This window comes from Sinohyriopsis cumingii, chromosome 12 (genome assembly GCF_028554795.1).
Source record: "Sinohyriopsis cumingii isolate HCF-2022 chromosome 12, ASM2855479v2, whole genome shotgun sequence".
Lineage (NCBI taxonomy): Eukaryota > Metazoa > Mollusca > Bivalvia > Unionida > Unionidae > Sinohyriopsis > Sinohyriopsis cumingii.
In genome coordinates this window covers 55,581,906-55,600,779 of record NC_142972.1, presented here as the reverse complement: position 1 = coordinate 55,600,779, position 18,874 = coordinate 55,581,906, and the positions used below count along the sequence as shown (strand labels likewise).

Here is an 18,874-nt window from a genome sequence, read left to right as displayed (position 1 = left end):
TATTTAAACAGAATATGACAGATACTTAGAGTTTAACAGCAATATTAAAAAGTACAGATTTTATGGTGGATACAAAAAATTTTGAATTTTTTATGACATTGAAAAATATTTAAAGATGATTGAGAGAAATATTTTTTTCATTTTGGTTTTATGCAATCTGTTAGACTGAATTGATTAGCCTTGTGAAGGGACATGTCAGGAAGGTGAACAAGTTAAGTATTGAAACTATTATCACAAAATATAATTTCAAATAATTATCAGATAAAGCTGAAATGGATGATACTATTGGATATTTATTTGATATTTTAAATACCAAAAGGAAATGAACAAAGGTACAGTATAGAAGTCTCAGACATTATTTAACAAGTCACACAAATGGGTATCATTATGTACCATATTTCATGTATTTTTTGTACCATTTGATTTTTTTGTACACAATCCAGTTATGAAAATAATTTTTTTTAATGTATCATAATTTTTCATACATATCACTTTATATTTTTTGAAAAAATTCATTAAATTATCAGACATAAAATTTCTGCTAAGAAGATTTACGTTTGCAAAAAGATTGAAAATACTTTATTGCCATTTTGTTTTTACAAAAATCAATAATAATTGTTGGTGAGAAAATACAATGATTGATGTATAAGCATGGGTGCCCACAGCGTAGGTAAAGGGGGGGGTCACATGTCATACTGCAAATATATATAGACATATATATAAATTCCGATAAGTTTAATCATGCAGAAAAGAAGCTGAAAATATGTCAAAAGATTCATTTCAAAACGCTTAATAAATATCAACTTTAGTTTATGACTGCTTCCTATACTAAAATGTCTGGGTGTGACTGACTGCCCCCCCCCCCCCCCAAATCCTGCGGGCACTCATGTGCATAAGCTCTCTTATTGTCTTTACAATATCTACTGGTGTTTATTAACAAATGGACAAAGAACTTCACAGACCATACCTTTAAGTATTATTGTTAATTAGTTCTCCTTATTAAGTCTGTAACAAAACACCACATGCATTTTAAAATGAGATTGGAAGCCCTTTGATGTTTTCTTATCCAACAAAAGTCTCCGTACATGCTAAAGTGAAGACATCAGACCATTGGTCAACTAATCTTATCGTTTCATTATAGTTATACAAACATAAAATATAAAAACCTTGTCATTTTCCATCGTAAATTTGAAAGTCATGGATTCTTTTAAATTGATTCATGTATATATATATATATATATATACTGTCTTCAAAGTGCTTGTTCTGTTTTGACTTGGATATAATTAACTTTGAACCATTTAAACCATCAGAATTTTCAATACTCTTAATACATTGCAGCAAAATGCAAATTATCCAGACCCTTTTTGTAAGAAAACAATTTTGTCTGCATAATTGATCTTATAATCAGTTGGTGATTTAAATTTCATGGGACATGGCTGGAGTCTACATTCAAACTATCTGGTACTGCATGATTAATGTTTGTGCTTCTTTTCATTTTCAGTTATTTATTTTTTGCATACAATATTCCTACAGCTATGTCAAATTTGCCACTTTATAATGGGGTTGAATAGATATCATATAATAGTTACAAGCAGCTTTTTCCATGCAGAATTTGTATTTTATGAAGAAAATAATCTTTTGTAATGCATAACATTTTGGTGCTATGGTGACATCAGCTTTAGTGTAATTAATTTTGAATCTTGTAAACCCTTATATCAAATCAGCTAATTCAAGGTTCTCAAACTAAAAAAACCCAAGATTTGCATGACGGCATTTTTGAAAGGTTTTGCTAAGAATTAATATATGTTCCTTTTTATGTTAGAAACTTAATCTTTGAGTGATTGATTAATTACCTCCATTCATAATATAAAACTTAACCTTTTTTAGGCACAGATAAGTAATGGGACTCAACGAAGTCAGGGCGTTAATGGTAAGTCAGAAGATTTTATTAACAGTAGTTATATATATATTCACATGTAATACAGCCACAACAATGTTAAGGAGTAAAATTAGAATAATTAAAAGTTAGTCTTTGTCTTTTTTCACTGTTCAACCCTTTTATTTTTATGTTAAAATAAAAAGAGAAATAAAGTTTTTTTTAAAAATAGATACTGACCAAAATTGAAGAAAACATTTAAAAGAAAACCAACATTGGATTTTTATTTTAATATTTAGTATGAGAGATGCAAAGTAATTGATAGATAATTGTCTTTACCCTTGTGTCAGGTGCCACTGCAGATGCATTAGTAGTGAACTCAAGAAATCCTGGACCATGGAGTTCATCAGATCATATCAGAAGCCCGCAGTATCAGGCATACAGTGTACGATTAGCATCATTTGCCCGCTGGCCGAATGACATCAGGCAAAGACCGGAACAAGTAGCAGATGCAGGTTTTTATTATACAGGTATTACATATTGTCAGGGTATGTGTATGTTTATGTGTCCTATACAACAACAAAAAAGTTGATTTTGTTACTACTAACAAATGGCTTGCTATTAGAATGAATAATCTTCCAAAGGGGTTTATTTCTGACACTAAAAAAGAGTTTAGCCATCTTGCTTGTGACTGTCTCAACTGTCATTTCTTGTTTTATGCCATTGTATACTTGGGAGAATTGTGTTGCAAGTTGGGTAGCAATATGCCATGATTCATTGGTATGGTACCAATATGCCATGATTCATTGTTGTACCAATATGCCATGATTCATTGTTGTGGTACCAATATGCCATAATTCATTGGTATGGTACCAATATGCCATGATTCATTATTGTGGTACCAATATGCCATGATTCATTGGTATGGTAGCAATATGCCATGATTCATTGGTATGGTACCAATATGTCATGATTCATTGTTGTACCAATATGCCATTGTTCATTGGTAAAGAAATGTATGAAAATGTATGGAGAAGATGATATGGGTACTTACATAGAAGATTGATCATGTTTAGCACCAATATGCAGTAAGGAAATGTAATCAGAGAATATGCATGCTTGCACAGAAGATTGATGAAGATACTTAGGACAAAAACACATTTCCCAAAAATAGACCCGGGCAAGAAATTGTTCCAGGTCTCTGTCATGGCAATCTGTTTGATATATTTTACAAATCATTTTTTGGCAGGGTTTTCATGCTTTCAGTAAATAGAGATAATGTTGGGAGAAAGATTAAGTTTGTTACTGACTGGGAAAAGCCATTTAATTTTGCAGATATTAATGAAAGTCCTTGAAACATCAGGACTCTTGAGCCACCACCTAATGACAGATAAAATACATAATTGAACTGATTGTTAGTTCAATTTATTCAGTTTCTGTGAGATTCTTTAGGAGGCTGCAGACTTCTCCAGTCACTTGAGGTATTTGAAGTGATAAAACTTACTATGCTGCATAAAGTAATGAAAGGGATGAGCAGTTTTTATAACTTACCAAGGATGAGTGCCAGGAAGAATTTTCCATCAGAACTGGATAACTGAATTTTTTAAAAACGTTTGCCCTTCATTGTATACAAAGGAATATATTCAGGAGGAGTCGTAAGTAAATCCTCAATACGTTTCATCCAAGAAGAAAAAACAACATGTATTTGTCACATTTGATAAACTTATTTTTCAGCAATGGACATCCTCAATATCACATTATATGAATTTTTGTAAATCCCTATTTTAAATTCTGATTTCATTATTCTATGCAAAGCACCAAGCTTTGTGCATTTAGACCACAAATTTAAATAACCAATAAATAATGATCCTTCTATTAAAACATTACTATGAATTCATGAATTTAAGTATATATGTATATCTAAAAAAAATTGCAAAGTGGTTAATTTTGGTATTCAAAAAACTTAATGAATTCACAGTATTTCATGCTTTGTGCAGCCTTGAAAATGCCTTAAATTTAAAGGGTTACCTTGACAACTCCTTGAATCATTTTCTTTGTAAGTTTTTTCTTTGAAACATTCTTGAATATGTTGAGAAAACCTTTTACATTTTGCCAAAAATAAATTAATTATCTGAGGGAAAATGAAATCTTATAACTGAACAAAATGCATCATTTTTTGAATTTATAGTTTTGTTGTTTATGTAATTGTTCAAAATAATTAATAAATGGGTTCAGATTTGGTAGACCAAGTGACATACAACACTAGTAGTTTACAAAGTAACATGTAGCAAAGGTTCAGGTTCATTAAGACAAAATACACCTTGAAAACATCTGCAAGTGCTTAAAAACTCCTTGATTAGTCCTTTTTTTTAAAAATCCATGGCTGTATGAACCGTGTCTTTTAAAGCCATAACCTTAAAAGTTTTTGAAACAAAATGTTTTGCCTTTTTTATGTACTCATGTCCTTTGAAAATGACTAGATGATTTTCCCATATGATGTTCAGATTTTAAATATACCTGTACAGGTAGAATAGATGGCCATAAATTGCAGACTTGAATACCCATTTAGGTTGAATTGATGTCCAGGGAATATTAAAACTGCATTTTCTAAAAAAAAATTACATCATATGAAGTAATTCCCCACCCCCAAATGCCAGGAAATTTTTTAAGTGCCTGAGCTTATGACAGACATTTTGAAAAGTTAGTCTACACTAAAATAATCAAGACTGAATTCAGCAATAATACAGTGAAAAGTGGTCAGGAGTTAATAAAAGAGATTGAATGCTAATGTTATGAGAGAATAAAATCATAAGGTATTAATAATGAGGCCGACAGGTTTATCAGCTTAATGAGTTGATCATGAAATAAATACATGTCTAAAGGAAAGAAGGAAATGTTGTTTGATCTATGAATGTATGATTTAGCATATGGTATGAAAGCTAATTTATCTTCTGAGTAGACTGGGTTGTTTAATCAGCTAAGAAATTGGAAGCAAGACTAGAAAGATCAGTTGGTTACCTCTGTTCAAAAAACATGTCCTGAAATAAAATTAGAGCAGTTTGTGCCTATGTGAATAAATTGTGTGAAATATTTCAAATGCCTCTGTATGATATTTAGAAAGAATGTATCTCGGTAATGATGTATCAGCATGTAAAATTGACAAGAATAGCCCATACATCTTTGAAAAGGGTCCAGGAAGTGCTTGTTCAGAATTATACGACAGTGACACTAGCAAAAGTATTTTGCAAGTTTGTAAAATCTGAATTGAAATAATAAGAAAACAGTGAAACCAGTCATTATGTCAGACAGGTGACATGCATCATAGTAAACATGGGGAAATTTTTTTTTTTAAACACAGTATAAGAAGCATTTAGCAGCGTTTTGTGAAAAAGGAAAACAAGAATACTAAACAATTTAAGGACACTGCATACATTTGTTAAAGTTTTTTTGTGTAATTTTTTATCTTTTTATTTTTAGAACTTTTAATCGACATCTCACAGCCATCTTTGTGCTAACATGTCAATAAAGCCTATACAGACATACCTTTGTTTTTTTCTCAACAAAATAGGTTTACAAGATGTAGTGCGCTGTTTTGCCTGTGATGGTGGACTTAAAAATTGGGATCCCGAGGATGATCCTTGGATTGAGCATGCACGCTGGTTCTCACAATGTCCTTTTGTAAGACGTGTTAAAGGTCAAGAGTTCATTGACCTTATACGGAGAATGACGGAAGAATCAGATGAGGTACTATGTTACTTTTGCACAGGAATTTAGTTGCTCCCTAATGAGTAATTGTTTCTCAAAATTCCAAAATTTATGTCAACATGTATTGCCTACTTGTCCACGTTTGATATCTTTGCTTTGATCTCTCACAAAAGCACACTGACAAAATTTTACAATATTGATGTATTTTAGTAATTATCATACATGAATACACCTATAAATAATGGAAAGGCACATTTTATTTTGTTTGATGCTGTATTCCTTTTGCCTTTAAAGAAGTTAAATTTCTTGTGAACTGGCAAGTTTTGAATAATTGAATTTCAGCTTTGTATAAATGTAAGTATTTTTTATAACTAAGACCTTATCTTGTGTTTTAAAGGAGGAGGATGCAGTAGTGCATTCCACATTTCAGCCTAATAATCCGATGGCAGATACTCCTAATCTGAGGAATGAATTAAATCCACAACTTGATCAAGGTACTGTACAGATCCGTATTTTAGTTTGAATGTATATTTTAATTGTTTTAAATAAGTCTTCACAAAGAAATCAAACAAAATACTTTTTTTTATTGTTATGTTAGTTTTTTAGCTACTCTAGCCATTAAGCCAGGTGAGTTTTTTGTATGGCCCTGTACCTGGTGTGTCAAGCATTAACATTTGTTTTCTTAAACGTCTCAAAACCCACTGGACCAGTTTCATTTAAATTTGACAGCAATCATCCAGTCCATAAGGCAATTCAGGTTTGTACAAGTGATGCTGATTCTAATGAAATGGCCACCATTATTGAAAATAGAAAAACAATCCAACCACTACTATTCAAAAACTACTAAAGATAATGTAACTCTATTTTGCATAAATCATTCTTGCAGGAAGCTCTTTTTAATATTTTTATAAAATATGCATATCTGACATCAAATCTGACCACCCTTACTATAATTTACATAATGACCACCCTTATTATAATTTACATAATGGCTGTCTTATTTTAGCTCTAGTGGTCATAGATAAGAATAGCTTATGTGATGGCTTTTTGCCCACTGTTTTCATCTCATATTAGTACACAAGTTAGATGTCTCTACTTTTAGTAAACAAATGGGATGATAGTCACAAAACTTAACACATTCATCCCAAGGTCTAGTTAATCCCAAATGAAAATGATGCCCTTCAGACACCCAGCATGGCCACTGAATTATCCACCTTGAAAAGTCTTATTATTGTTACTAATTTAAAAAACAGATGGCATGCCTTAGAATTTAACATAAATTTCTTTGTAGTCAGAGGGTCTAGCTGACTGAAAAAGTTACTCGTCCTGCCAAATCATCACTAGTTTAACAAAAACCAGTGCTGGCATTTACTGAAATACTTTACATTGGACTATTCAAATTATGCACCCTACAGCTGGAAATTTCCGTACCTCTGGATAGTGGACTACTGCTAATTTTGAGTCCAGGATGGCCATATTGACATGGAATTTTCACTAAAAGATGTCCTGTGATGTTTGGTTGGTTCTATGTGAAAATATTTTCAACTTGACATCCAGTATGGCTACCATGTAGCCTTTTTCAGTGTCTGTTATTGCTACTCCTCCTGAGTGAATGCTTTTATTCATATATGGTTCTTTCTAAGACTTTTGTGTTTGGTTGGTCCTTAATGAAAAGGATGCCTTTCAGACAGTTTGTATGAGTCACTGTAGTGGGCATCTTAACATTCTTGTTATAGCTACTCCCAATGAATGGATGTTTTTTTTATATAGAGATTTGGAAATTGTGCCCCTCGGGTATGCCTTCCGACATATAAGATTGCCACCACTGTAGGCATCTTGAAGATCTTGTCACCTTACTCATCCATATAGATGGTCATATTGAGATGGGTTTTTCTCTAAATGACTTCATCTGATACTTAGTCCTATATGAAAATAGTACCAATCAGACATCCAATATGGCCAGCATGGTGGTCCTCTTGAAAATTTTGTCATAAATTCTCCATATTGTCCTATCTACATGCAGTCTTCACTAGCAGTCATATCTACTTGGTACCAGAGTAAAAAGCATCGATCAGGTCTCCAACATGGCCACCAGATTTTGTTATTACTATTATTGTTGTCTATTGCTGTACTTAATTGAGCAGTAACCTATACACATACAGGTAAATTTTGATAAGATTTTGTAATTAATTTCATTTCAGTGAAGAAGTTGGTAGTTGGCATTGACATTTATTTCAAGCTCAACAAATGTTACTTAGATTTTTAGCTGTTCTGGCTGATGAGCATGAAAACACAAATAGGAGTTTTTTTCTCCAAATAATATTTCTTTTACAGTTAACTAGGGATGGAAAGGGGGGAAATTTGCCAGATATCCAACTTAGTTTGTTTTTACTGGGTAGTGCAAACCCTGGCACTGATCTGGGTGGCCATGCCAGGCACCTATTTGTCCCAAAGATATATATGTGTGTTTGTATGTGTATGTCAGAGAGGGAACAAATACATCAATCATTATATTTTTTTGCCGATACAAAAGACGAAGGAGGTCAATAAAAAATGAATGTGAATAGATTCTTAGTTAACAAAACAGTTGCCCTTTCTGAGTAAGCTGAGCAACGGGCTTTCTACACACTTATAATTGTTGAATTCTTTGGAAATATTTCTGTACATTTGAAATTCAACACAGAAAGGGCATTTTTCGGATTTCTTGGAATTATTGGAATTGAAAGGACTTTTAGGAAACAAGAATTCATTCACCATGCTGTAAGTTAATTCTTTCACTTCTGTATTTTGAGAAATAAATTATTTTCAGTTATGCAAAACTTGTTTGTTTTGCTATTTCTTGTTGCGTAGATTAAGACACTGGAGTCATAACATGGTATTGATGGCAAAAGTAAAAGATCATTGAGCAAAATTAACATACCGGTACATGAATTACTTACCCCGCCTGGATTCATGTTTGGTGACACACTCCTTCAAAATATCTCAACCAGTTGAAAATGAATTGACAACTTGTGCCTCAGTTAAGAACATGCCCAAAGTTAGTCATTACTCGTAACTTGCTTAGCAAAACAATACCCTGGTCATTTGATGTACCTAAATCGAACTTTGGTATATTTTTGAATCCATTTGAAATGGGAACCTGTCTTCAGTTTTAACAAAATGATATAAAAATAATCGATAAACAAAAAATAAAAATGCAACTAAAACAATGATTTTATCTCTTATTCTAGGCTGTAAAATTTAAAGGGCCGTACTTTTTTTTTATCACTTTGGCAAAAGTAAATCTTCACAGAAGATCGTTGTATGTACGAAAAATAATAGGATGACCGAAAAAATATTAAATTTTGCGTACGAAAAATATGATAGAATTAATTAATTATTATTTTTATGGCTTGATGGTGTACAAAAAATTAAAGGGTACGAAAAATAACATGAAATACAGTACATGAATTTATTTCTTAATTATTTTTTTTCTATAATTTGAGTACATTCCATAACTTAACACATTAATGATTTTAATAGAACAATGGGCAAGGGTGGCATTGTAGTTGGATGGGATAAGGTATTCATTGCATATTTTAAGTCCTGTACATACAAATATCAATGTTACATTTAAGTACATATCAGTGTGACAAGACTTTAAACTTGTAATAAACAGTACTTTTGAAACAAATTTTTATCACTGACTAGTTTTATTACTAATAGCTCATAGGTATGAATATTAAAAGAAGGAGTAGGTTGTACTTTTTCCCTTGAGCTAGAAAGTTCAGTTTATTTTTTTTTCATCTAATAAGATAGAGAAAATATAAGGTAAGTTGAGCAAATTTGTTGCCACGTGAGGAGTCATTTAATTCTGAAAAGGGAACAAAACTGCCCACTGTAAATCTGCATATTTTGTTTCAATGTCCATCTGATATGGCAAACATTATTGGTACTTGTTACGAGAACTATTTGTAGATATGTCTTAACACATGTCTCACATATTTGCAAAGATTTTAGCTAAAGCATCACATTTTGTAATTGAATTCCTTTCATTATTAAACTAAGTCTTGCATATTTAAGCAACATTTTAATGGACAAATATTGTTCTGAATAGATCCATCCTTACAAATTTCACATTTTTGCTGCTTTCGCTACAACACTAGTACTAATCCCTTTATGAATCGACTGTCTGATATGAGGAATTGGGTCCATATATTATAAGAATTACATTTCTGAGATCATCGATATTTTTTTGTAAAAACTGTCTTGCAAACATTTTGACAGTGGTAAGTAGTTTGTGTGGCATGGTTAATATCATGCTTATGATGAAGTCAGTTGCATAAGTTATGATAGCATATGAATAGTCAGAATCCTCTCTATGGTAGTCAGAATCCTCTCTATGGTTCAGAATCCTCTCTGTGGTAGTTAGAATCCTCTATATGGCAATTTCCGGGAGTATTTTTGTTTCTCCCATAGCATCACCAGGGGAATGAGATGAACAAATACTTATATATTTCATAAAGGTCACAGTATCAATGATTGGAACACAAAATGTCACATGTCATGGAACAAAACTTTTTGTGTCCCTCACAGTCATGTCCCTTCTGTCTTTTACTTCTCCATCTTGTAAGATTGGTATTGTTAACAATTGTTTGCCATTTTTGGGGTGATTATTAAGTTTGTTTATGCTTATGTTGCATGACTTGCCATGGGAGTTGGGTGACCAAATCTTCATGTCTCCAGTGGCAAGCACAATAAAGTTATAATGTTATTACTACTGCCCCTCATTGTCAAACTGTACAGAGGCTGGGTTGGGGTGTCAGATTTGTTTCTTTGTTTTTTCTTCAAATACTGACTGATCAAGGAAGAGGGTGTACATTAAAACACCTTTCATCCAATGATGATACCTGACCTGATTAAAGGCATGAAACTAATTTTGGGTGTATCCTATGTTTTGCAAAAGACTGTTTTGGAAAACTGATGTTGGTGCAGATGGCATAGACGATAACAGTGATGTGCTTATAAGGTTTGGTTTCCATGTGATTCAACAAAGATGACGACTTGGGGTGAAACATTGACTAAAACCTTGAATATTACATGCACACAAGTTGTTTGTTTTTTTTTTTGTTTATTTGCAACCTGCATTAGCATGTTGCTAAATGGGTTTGGTTGATCAAAACAAAAATACACATAAGAAATTTGTTCCTGGACCATGGATGCCCCACCACAGTACCTGGAATTACAAAAATGCAAAACTTTACCAAGATGTTTTAGATGGATGGATATATGCACCAGCAGAAATAATAGGTAAAGTGTTGTTTTCAGATTGGTTGCCAAAGTATTTATTACAATGACAGAATGTGACAAACTTGACAGAATTTGAAAACATTTTGTGCGTTATGGCCTGTATTTCACTTAGAACATTCCCTTTAATTGCATCATATTGGCAGGGATATCTGTGTCATGAACAAGCTTATAGTCTTGCTCTTTGTACTGTCATGGTAAAAGAATTATTTATTTTTAAAAAAAACTCTTGGCTGTTATTGGCATTAAAAATATGATTTTGATAGTGACATAACAGACTTTCCAGTGAAAATTGATATATCATGACTTTAAAATGTTCAAAAAACATAAAATGAAATGGTCTTTGAGTTTAATTCTTATATCTTTGTTCAAGAAACAGATTATGTTACTAGATAGTCATTGATTTGTGCATACAGATCAGCAAATGTAGAAAAACCAACAAAAAGTGACAGTTGTACAGATATGTTCTGAAATACATGCTTACATACCATCTCACATTAATGACAAGTTTGATGGTGGAAGGAATTTCTTCTGACACATGGATGGTTGACTTCAATTTTGCATATATGTTTCTTGATGCTGTGTTATTTTAAGACAATAAACCTAGATAATACAGACATTGTACTCATGTTTTCAGATAATGAAGTTGATGTTTGAAAAATTCTGAATACTTTATAGGACTTTTTGCATTTTTTGAACCGGTCAATAAATTTACCACTGATTGATTGTCAGAATATGATTCTCTACAAGGATCTGCAGCTTCATGTACACCATGCTGGACATTTGCAGTGACCTAAAAATGTTGGAGGAGAACAATCCTGCTACTGAGCAAAGAACAGAATGTAAAATCCCTGTGCTTTTAGGTTACTTGCCACCAGATATCCAGACTAATTTATCATGTAATTCTCTGTAAAATCTTAAAATTTTGAGGTGGTTTCATTATTTTAAAGATGGTGTTGAATTGCAATTGGTAAGTGGGAAGTGACTGCTTAGAATGGGACAATTGATATTGATGCTCAATACACAGTTCCAAATATTTATTTTATCATTGGCATTACTTATTGAATTATTTGAAGCTCAGAAAGTACAAGATAAGTTATGCAAGTGTTGCAACATGTAGAACAGTTATGACTCTGTGTACTACTATCAGTGGTATCCACGACAACACTGGCACATAAATCCCACCACCACCTCACAATATGAATTATATCTGTTTGGATTTTTACAATACAGCATTTAGTTTATTAAAGTTTGTTCCTTGACTAAAAAATTAATTCCAGAGAATGCCTTTGGACACTCATTTACTTCAGTAATATGGATCTTGTCTATCCAATCTGGCTTGTGAAAAGGGGTCAGAGTGTATGTATGTATGTATGTATGTATGTATCTATGTATGTGTGTGTGTGTGTGTATGTATATATGTGCATGTTTGTATGTATGTGCATGTATGTATGTATGTATGAGTATGTGTGTGTGTATGTAGGTATGTATGTATGTATTTATGTATGTGTGTTTGTGTGTCTGTATGTATGTGTAGTAACATATGTATCGCCTCCAAATATTTCACATTTAAACCTGCATGTATAATTTTGCAGAAAATGAGCAAAGTGTGCTGGAAACTGAAGCTGCTAAAAAATGTATGATTGAAATGGGTTTCTCCAGAGACATAGTAGCCAGAGCAGTTAATGAATTACTTAACAAAGGTAAGTTGACAGGTACAGTGATGCTTGTTACTGTTTTTCTACACTGATCGATACCACTTCCAAAACAGCATAGTGAGGAACTATTGAATTTAAAAGTAATTTTAGTGAGAGGCATAATTTCTGGATGAAGCTTTTGTTTTTAAGGATACAGTGTAATTAGGAATAATACCTGCAAAAATACCTTAAGTGACATGAAGTGTGAAAAAACCATGATAACCAATTAAGAAAATCTCTAATGTAGTTAGTTCACATGTCCTTAATGTCAGCTGACCTTAGGGTAGGGTCTTGTGTCCATTGTGAGTCATGTGTCATGCATTGCCTATCATCCATCATATGTCATCTATCAGTGAACAATTGCATATCAACACTCTGGAGTCCATATTTCTCATCTGATTTCATTCAGATGGTAAATTCCAGCTTGTATGATCAAAATCAAGGACAGGTTCAGTAATAAGAGAGATCAGTTCATATTAATGAGGTGAGCTTGAAGCTGATTGGCTGTGCATGTTAGCACTCTGGAAGCCACATTTCTAATCTGATTTTAGTCTATCTTGAAATAAAAACTGTCAAAATTTTAGAAATTTTTACTGGTACCCATTAATGTTAATGATTGGTTATCTATATCACCATTCAAAGGAAAAATGTACTAAATATGTACATACCTGAAGGTTAGTCAGCATTTCGTTTAATTCTTAGTATCCTATAAACATCAATACCTAATGGCATCTGGTACAAAATCCAAGAATTCATCCTCTTTTTCCTATAAAGTTGTGAATTCCTCCATTGTCATCATGGTTTAGTCATCATAAATATTGTCTGTCTTCCTTTGCTTGGCCTCATTATCATATGCAGATGCTTATTTAGAGACTGAGTTGACCACTCTGGTGGCCTAGTGGTTAGAGCATTCACCCCAGATGCAGGAGGTTGCAAGTTTGAGACCAGGCTGAAACATACCAGAGACTTATAAAAATGGTACTAATAGCTAATAGCATTAAAAGGTTAGTGATAAGACTGGTCAAGCTGGTTTCGGGATAATGTGACTGGGTGGGATATCATGCCAACAAACAATGAGAGGTCTGTAACCTTTGATCTTGTGAAAACATTAGATGACAGTTATATATATTTGATATTTATATTTATTTTAGGTAAGGCAGAGTACACATCTACTGATATAGCAGAAGCGATTCTTGAACATGGTGATGAAGGCAAGTTATCCTCAGGCAATCAAAGGGAAATATCTCCTTTACCTAGCCCTGGTCCCAGTGCACAGATTACAGGTAATAATTTTTTAGCCATTCTAGTTGTCCTCCATTTGTTTTGATCTATTCTTTGAATCATGCTATCTATTTTATGTAATTTCTAATTTTAATTCCCAGTAAGAAAAATAAAAATTTGGGTAGATTTTTGTGTATGATGATCAGCATGTTCTTGCCTGCACAACACACTGAGATCATGAAAAGATCATCTGTTTTTGAACACATTCCAAATATTTAAATACAATGATCAGTGCTCCCTCTTAATAATACTATTAATCGGAGTCAAAAAAGTTATTGGCATTATAAGTGAGATGGTCTTGTAATGAGGTCAAATGCATAACAACAGAAAAATAGGGTGTTGAATGATGAAAAATATCACCTGTAATTAGTTGTTCTTATTAGCCAAGAATGAAAATTGTTTAAAATAATAAATTATGATGATAAGGCCATGTTTTGTCAATTTAATGGAATCCATGCCCATGTTATAATAGAAACAGCAATATAATGAGGGACTTTATGTAAATACACATGACGTGCTCCCACCATCACCAGCCCATCATACTCGGGGACTTTATTGTAAGGGACCATTTGTTGTACATATAAGTACACATATATTGCTCCCACCATCACCAACTCATTATACTCATGGATTTTATAGTAAAGGATCATTGTACATGTAAATACACATACAGTGCTCCCACCATCACCAGCCCAATTTACTCCGGGACTTTACTGTAAGGGGCCATCATACATGTAAATGCACATACAGTGGTCCCACCCTTACCAGCCCATTATAAACACACAGTTCTCCCACCATTACCAGCCCAATATACTGATTGACTTTGTTGTAACAGACTATTGTACATGTAAATACACATAAGTGTGCCCACCATTACCAGCCCATTATACTAGGGACTTTATTGTTAGGGACCATTGTACATGTAAATGCACATCCAGTGCTCCCACCATTACCTATCGATTATATTGAGTTACATTATTGCAAGGGACCATTGCACATGTAAATATATATACAGTAAATATATATACAGTAATCCCACAATTACCAGCCCATTCTATACACATACATTGATCCCACCATTACCAAGTCATTATACTAAGGGACTTTATTGTAAGGCACCATTGTACATGTAAATATACATACAGCACTCCCACCATCACCAGCCCATTATAAGCACATTCCCACCAGTACCAGCCCATTATAAACACATTCCCACCAATACCAGCCCGTTATAAACTCATACCCACCATTACCAGCCCAATATGCTGAGCGACTTTATTGTAGGTGACCACTGTACATGTAAATACACATACATTGCTCCCACCATTTCAATCCCATTTTCATACTTGTCAAGTACAAAATTGGCAGGTGTTTGAGGGTGGCAGATGGTTGAAGTAAGTCTGCCAAGTAGATATAGCTGAAATAAATTGGTAGCTGATGTATTCTTGACTAACCACAGGATGTAACTTGGAATAATGCACCTTTTGTCATTTTCTCATTACGTCTAATATATTTCTCTTTCGTTTAATCAGCTCCTTATCACTGTTTGTAGAACTTGTTCGAAGATATCAGATCAGCTTCTTCACCTATAAAACACTGATTCTCCTCAGCTTAAATTGACCTTTTAGTTTATCTAATTTGCACTGGTGGTGGTCTTTGTTATTTGTATTAAAGCTACACTACTAGTCAATAGTCTTAAGGGCAGTCAGCTGAGACTGACATCAAAGCCATTTGCAGTCTGTGATTATGATTTACATGTCATTCAAACATTGATTTGGCTTGTCACATAGTAGAGAATGAGGAAGAATAAATCAATTGGCACATTTGAATTAATTAGAATTTGGCAATGACTGTAGATTGCCAGGTACCAGGGTGTGAGAAATTGGGGGAGTGTGGTATTTGTTTTCTGTTCTGCTCTATTCCATCTTAGCAAATAATGATTGGTGATGTGGTTGAGAATTTGAATATGGTACAAAATTGTAACCTACTATGAGAATTTTAATATGGGACAAATTGTAACCTACTTTTATGTGGCGTTTATATTTAGTCTAAACTCATTCAGTTTTCTTGTGTTCTACTTCCCACACAATCCTTGAAAATTAAAGATACCTGGCTTTCCTGGATCTGGGGTCGGTGTTTGATATAGAAATAAAGGAGTCATAAAAGAAATAATTCCTGTATGCAGATGCAGCTTCTGAAAATAAAATTATTTCCTTCTATCAACTACATATGTTCTTCTTTTTTAATTACATGCAGTCATCTAAGATGATTGTGGCACTCAGGTTCATCCCTTATTGATGAGATTTCTCTTTCTTTTTCCTGGACCAACAGTGGATCAGTGGTTATTATGCTGGACTCCGAATCAGTAATTCGTATAGCTTTGAATCTGCTTAATATACCAATCCAGGTCATGTGGCAGCAAAAGGACAAACTAAGAAAGAACTATCTTTCCACTCCTAGATAAATTACATAGCTTGTGCAACTGTTGAATATGCTTCATTTACTTGTATCATCTGTTACAAATGTTTCACCTGGTTTGTTTTGATTATAAGTATCAGGCCAAACCTTGATTCTTTACATAAAATTTTTTTTATCCAAATTTAATTATTCAGCACATTCAGTGGGTTTCCACAATGTTACAAGAGTTCTTCAGGCTTTCCATTTTAAACTGGAATGGCATGATACAGCATTTTTTTAATTTGTCTTCTGTCTGATACACTAAATAGCTCATATCTAACACAGGTCCTTTGAAATCAATATAGATGTAAATACTTTGTTTTAACTGTGTTAGTATAAAAAAGACTGGTAATCATGGACTGCATGCTAAGGGAACACATTATACCTCTACATGTTATATGCTTACTGTCCATCTCTTGATTAACCATTTAAGACATTTACTTGAGAGCAACCCTTCTGAAATATCAGTCTAGAAATCATTTTGTATATTAACAGATCAGTGATAAGCTTTGTTGGATACAAATTGTTCAAAGAAGACCTAATTCAAACTAGTATCTTCTAATCCCTGAAATCTTTTTGCTTTGTCATTGCCAGGTTCTGTTCAGCGACTTCGTGAAGAAAACCAGAGGCTTCGGCAAAACATGCATTGTGTGGTTTGTAGAGAAGCAAACAGAGAGATTTTGCTGCTGCCCTGCACACATCTATGTGTATGCTTGAATTGTTCTGAAAAGTATTCCATTTGTCCTCTTTGTTATAAAAGGATCAGAGAGAAGATTAAAACGTATGTTATTTAAAAACGTGTTTTTTTCTCTTGACAACAGTCACCCATGGCAAAAAGCCAAAGCGTTTGTTTTTTGTGGACAGGTGACATTTGATGGCAGGATTAACCTTCAATCCTCATTTGTGATAAATATACTTTTCACAAGGGGCATTGGATATAATTATTATTATTACATCTTTATTTCATATGTATCATTATTAGCGGGATTGTGTAACATACTTTCAAGATACCTGATTTACTGTAGCTATTTGACCAAAAGAACAATAATAAAAATTGAATAATTAATTATCCTCACATGGTTTCTTGTTTCTTTGTTTTTTGACCTGCTAGTGACAAGAGATATTATCTTCTGTCCTGTACAGAAATAACATTTTGTTTATTTATCAGCAAATAAATATGCTTGTAATTTAATGTGTTGGGTTTATCTGGCAATTCAAAAACACCCCAATCAGATCAAGAAAACTACTACTATGTACATGTACTCATTGATACATCTCTCTCTCATGTATACACACACACACACACTCACGCACATTTTTGTATCTCATTATTAGTAGAAATGGCTCCTAAACAAAATGACTAACTGACAGCTTATGTGTAATTGTGAAACATGCGACACTTTAAACAATTGAGATATTACGCAAATTCACCGAGATCAAAAGACAGTCAGCTTTTGTTTTCTACCTTTGATTATTAGGTACAGAAATGAAGCTTCCTAAGGCTATTGTTATTATAGTATAGACTGATTGTCCAAGTTTCCTTTGACCCATCCCACCCCAATTTTGATACTTTGACATATATAGGATCAGAGTCAACTGCCTATCAAAATGTTGAAAAGTAGCAAACTTAAATGATGTTACCTTGAGTCAAACCTGCCTGAAATCAATAAAAAAATGATTGATTTTCTGAGAAATTGTGAGTATTATAATTGTTATGCCTTTAATCCGCTGACAGGAGACGAAACCACAGCATTGATTAAATTTAACCTGGTACTTGTCGTTTACATGACTACACAATCTCTTTTCAATGTTGTTGTACATAAATATGAAAATATTTAATGAAAGTCACATACTGTTTGTTAAAGAAAGAAACGATAAATAATTCTGAAGATATTATTACAAGAACAAACACCAGAAACCTGATGCTGTGAATACAACTTTTGAGAGAGATTCATTAAGTATAGCACTTATATCTACAGTAGTCTTGTTTTGTCATGTGACCTGTGCTCCTTACTTAAGGAGTCTGGCTTTGTCAGACACCTTTGAGTTTAGCTGTATAAGTATACTCAACAAAAGAAATGTTTCAGTATAATACACCTTTATATGTACCATACTTTGCTCATCAAACAAAAGAAGTTTGATTGGGATACTTGGAGCATTTGCTGCTGTTATGCTGCAGTGTCTGCAAAAGCACGGTGAAACTGGTCATTGGTTAAGAAACACTTTGCTTCTGACCATGGAAGACAGGTGACCACTGATTACATGACATTTGTATCAGAAATTTACTGGGGGGAAATTATAATGGCCATTGTGACCACCAGGTGACTGCTGATCTCAGCTGACTGTTAGGATAGGTCTATATATATATATATATATATATATATATATATATATATATATATGAAAAAGTGAATATGTCAATTGAATATGTAAATGGACCAATTTCTGCAAAGAAGATTTCTTATGTTTTCTAGTTGGTCTTGAATGAAAATTGTCCTGCTCTAACGTCTGGTTAATGTATAGAAGTCTTAAGATATTTAGTTGATCTTAAATGATGTCACATTGATCTAA

At 33.1% G+C, this 18,874-nt stretch overlaps 1 protein-coding gene across 1 annotated transcript in view; it reads left to right on the top strand.

The window, feature by feature from the left end:
- Positions 1 to 17,378, top strand: part of LOC149786495 (putative inhibitor of apoptosis) — a 29,671-nt gene extending 12,293 nt beyond the window's left edge. Inside the window, exons 4-10 of the mRNA XM_089976966.1 lie at positions 1,889 to 1,931; positions 2,228 to 2,407; positions 5,446 to 5,621; positions 5,980 to 6,076; positions 12,464 to 12,571; positions 13,717 to 13,848; positions 16,898 to 17,378. Coding sequence (XP_089833092.1) covers positions 1,889 to 1,931; positions 2,228 to 2,407; positions 5,446 to 5,621; positions 5,980 to 6,076; positions 12,464 to 12,571; positions 13,717 to 13,848; positions 16,898 to 17,097 — 936 coding nt within the window. The 3' untranslated portion in view covers positions 17,098 to 17,378. The remainder of the gene's footprint in view (positions 1 to 1,888; positions 1,932 to 2,227; positions 2,408 to 5,445; positions 5,622 to 5,979; positions 6,077 to 12,463; positions 12,572 to 13,716; positions 13,849 to 16,897) is intronic.
- The last annotated feature ends 1,496 nt before the right edge of the window (positions 17,379 to 18,874 follow it).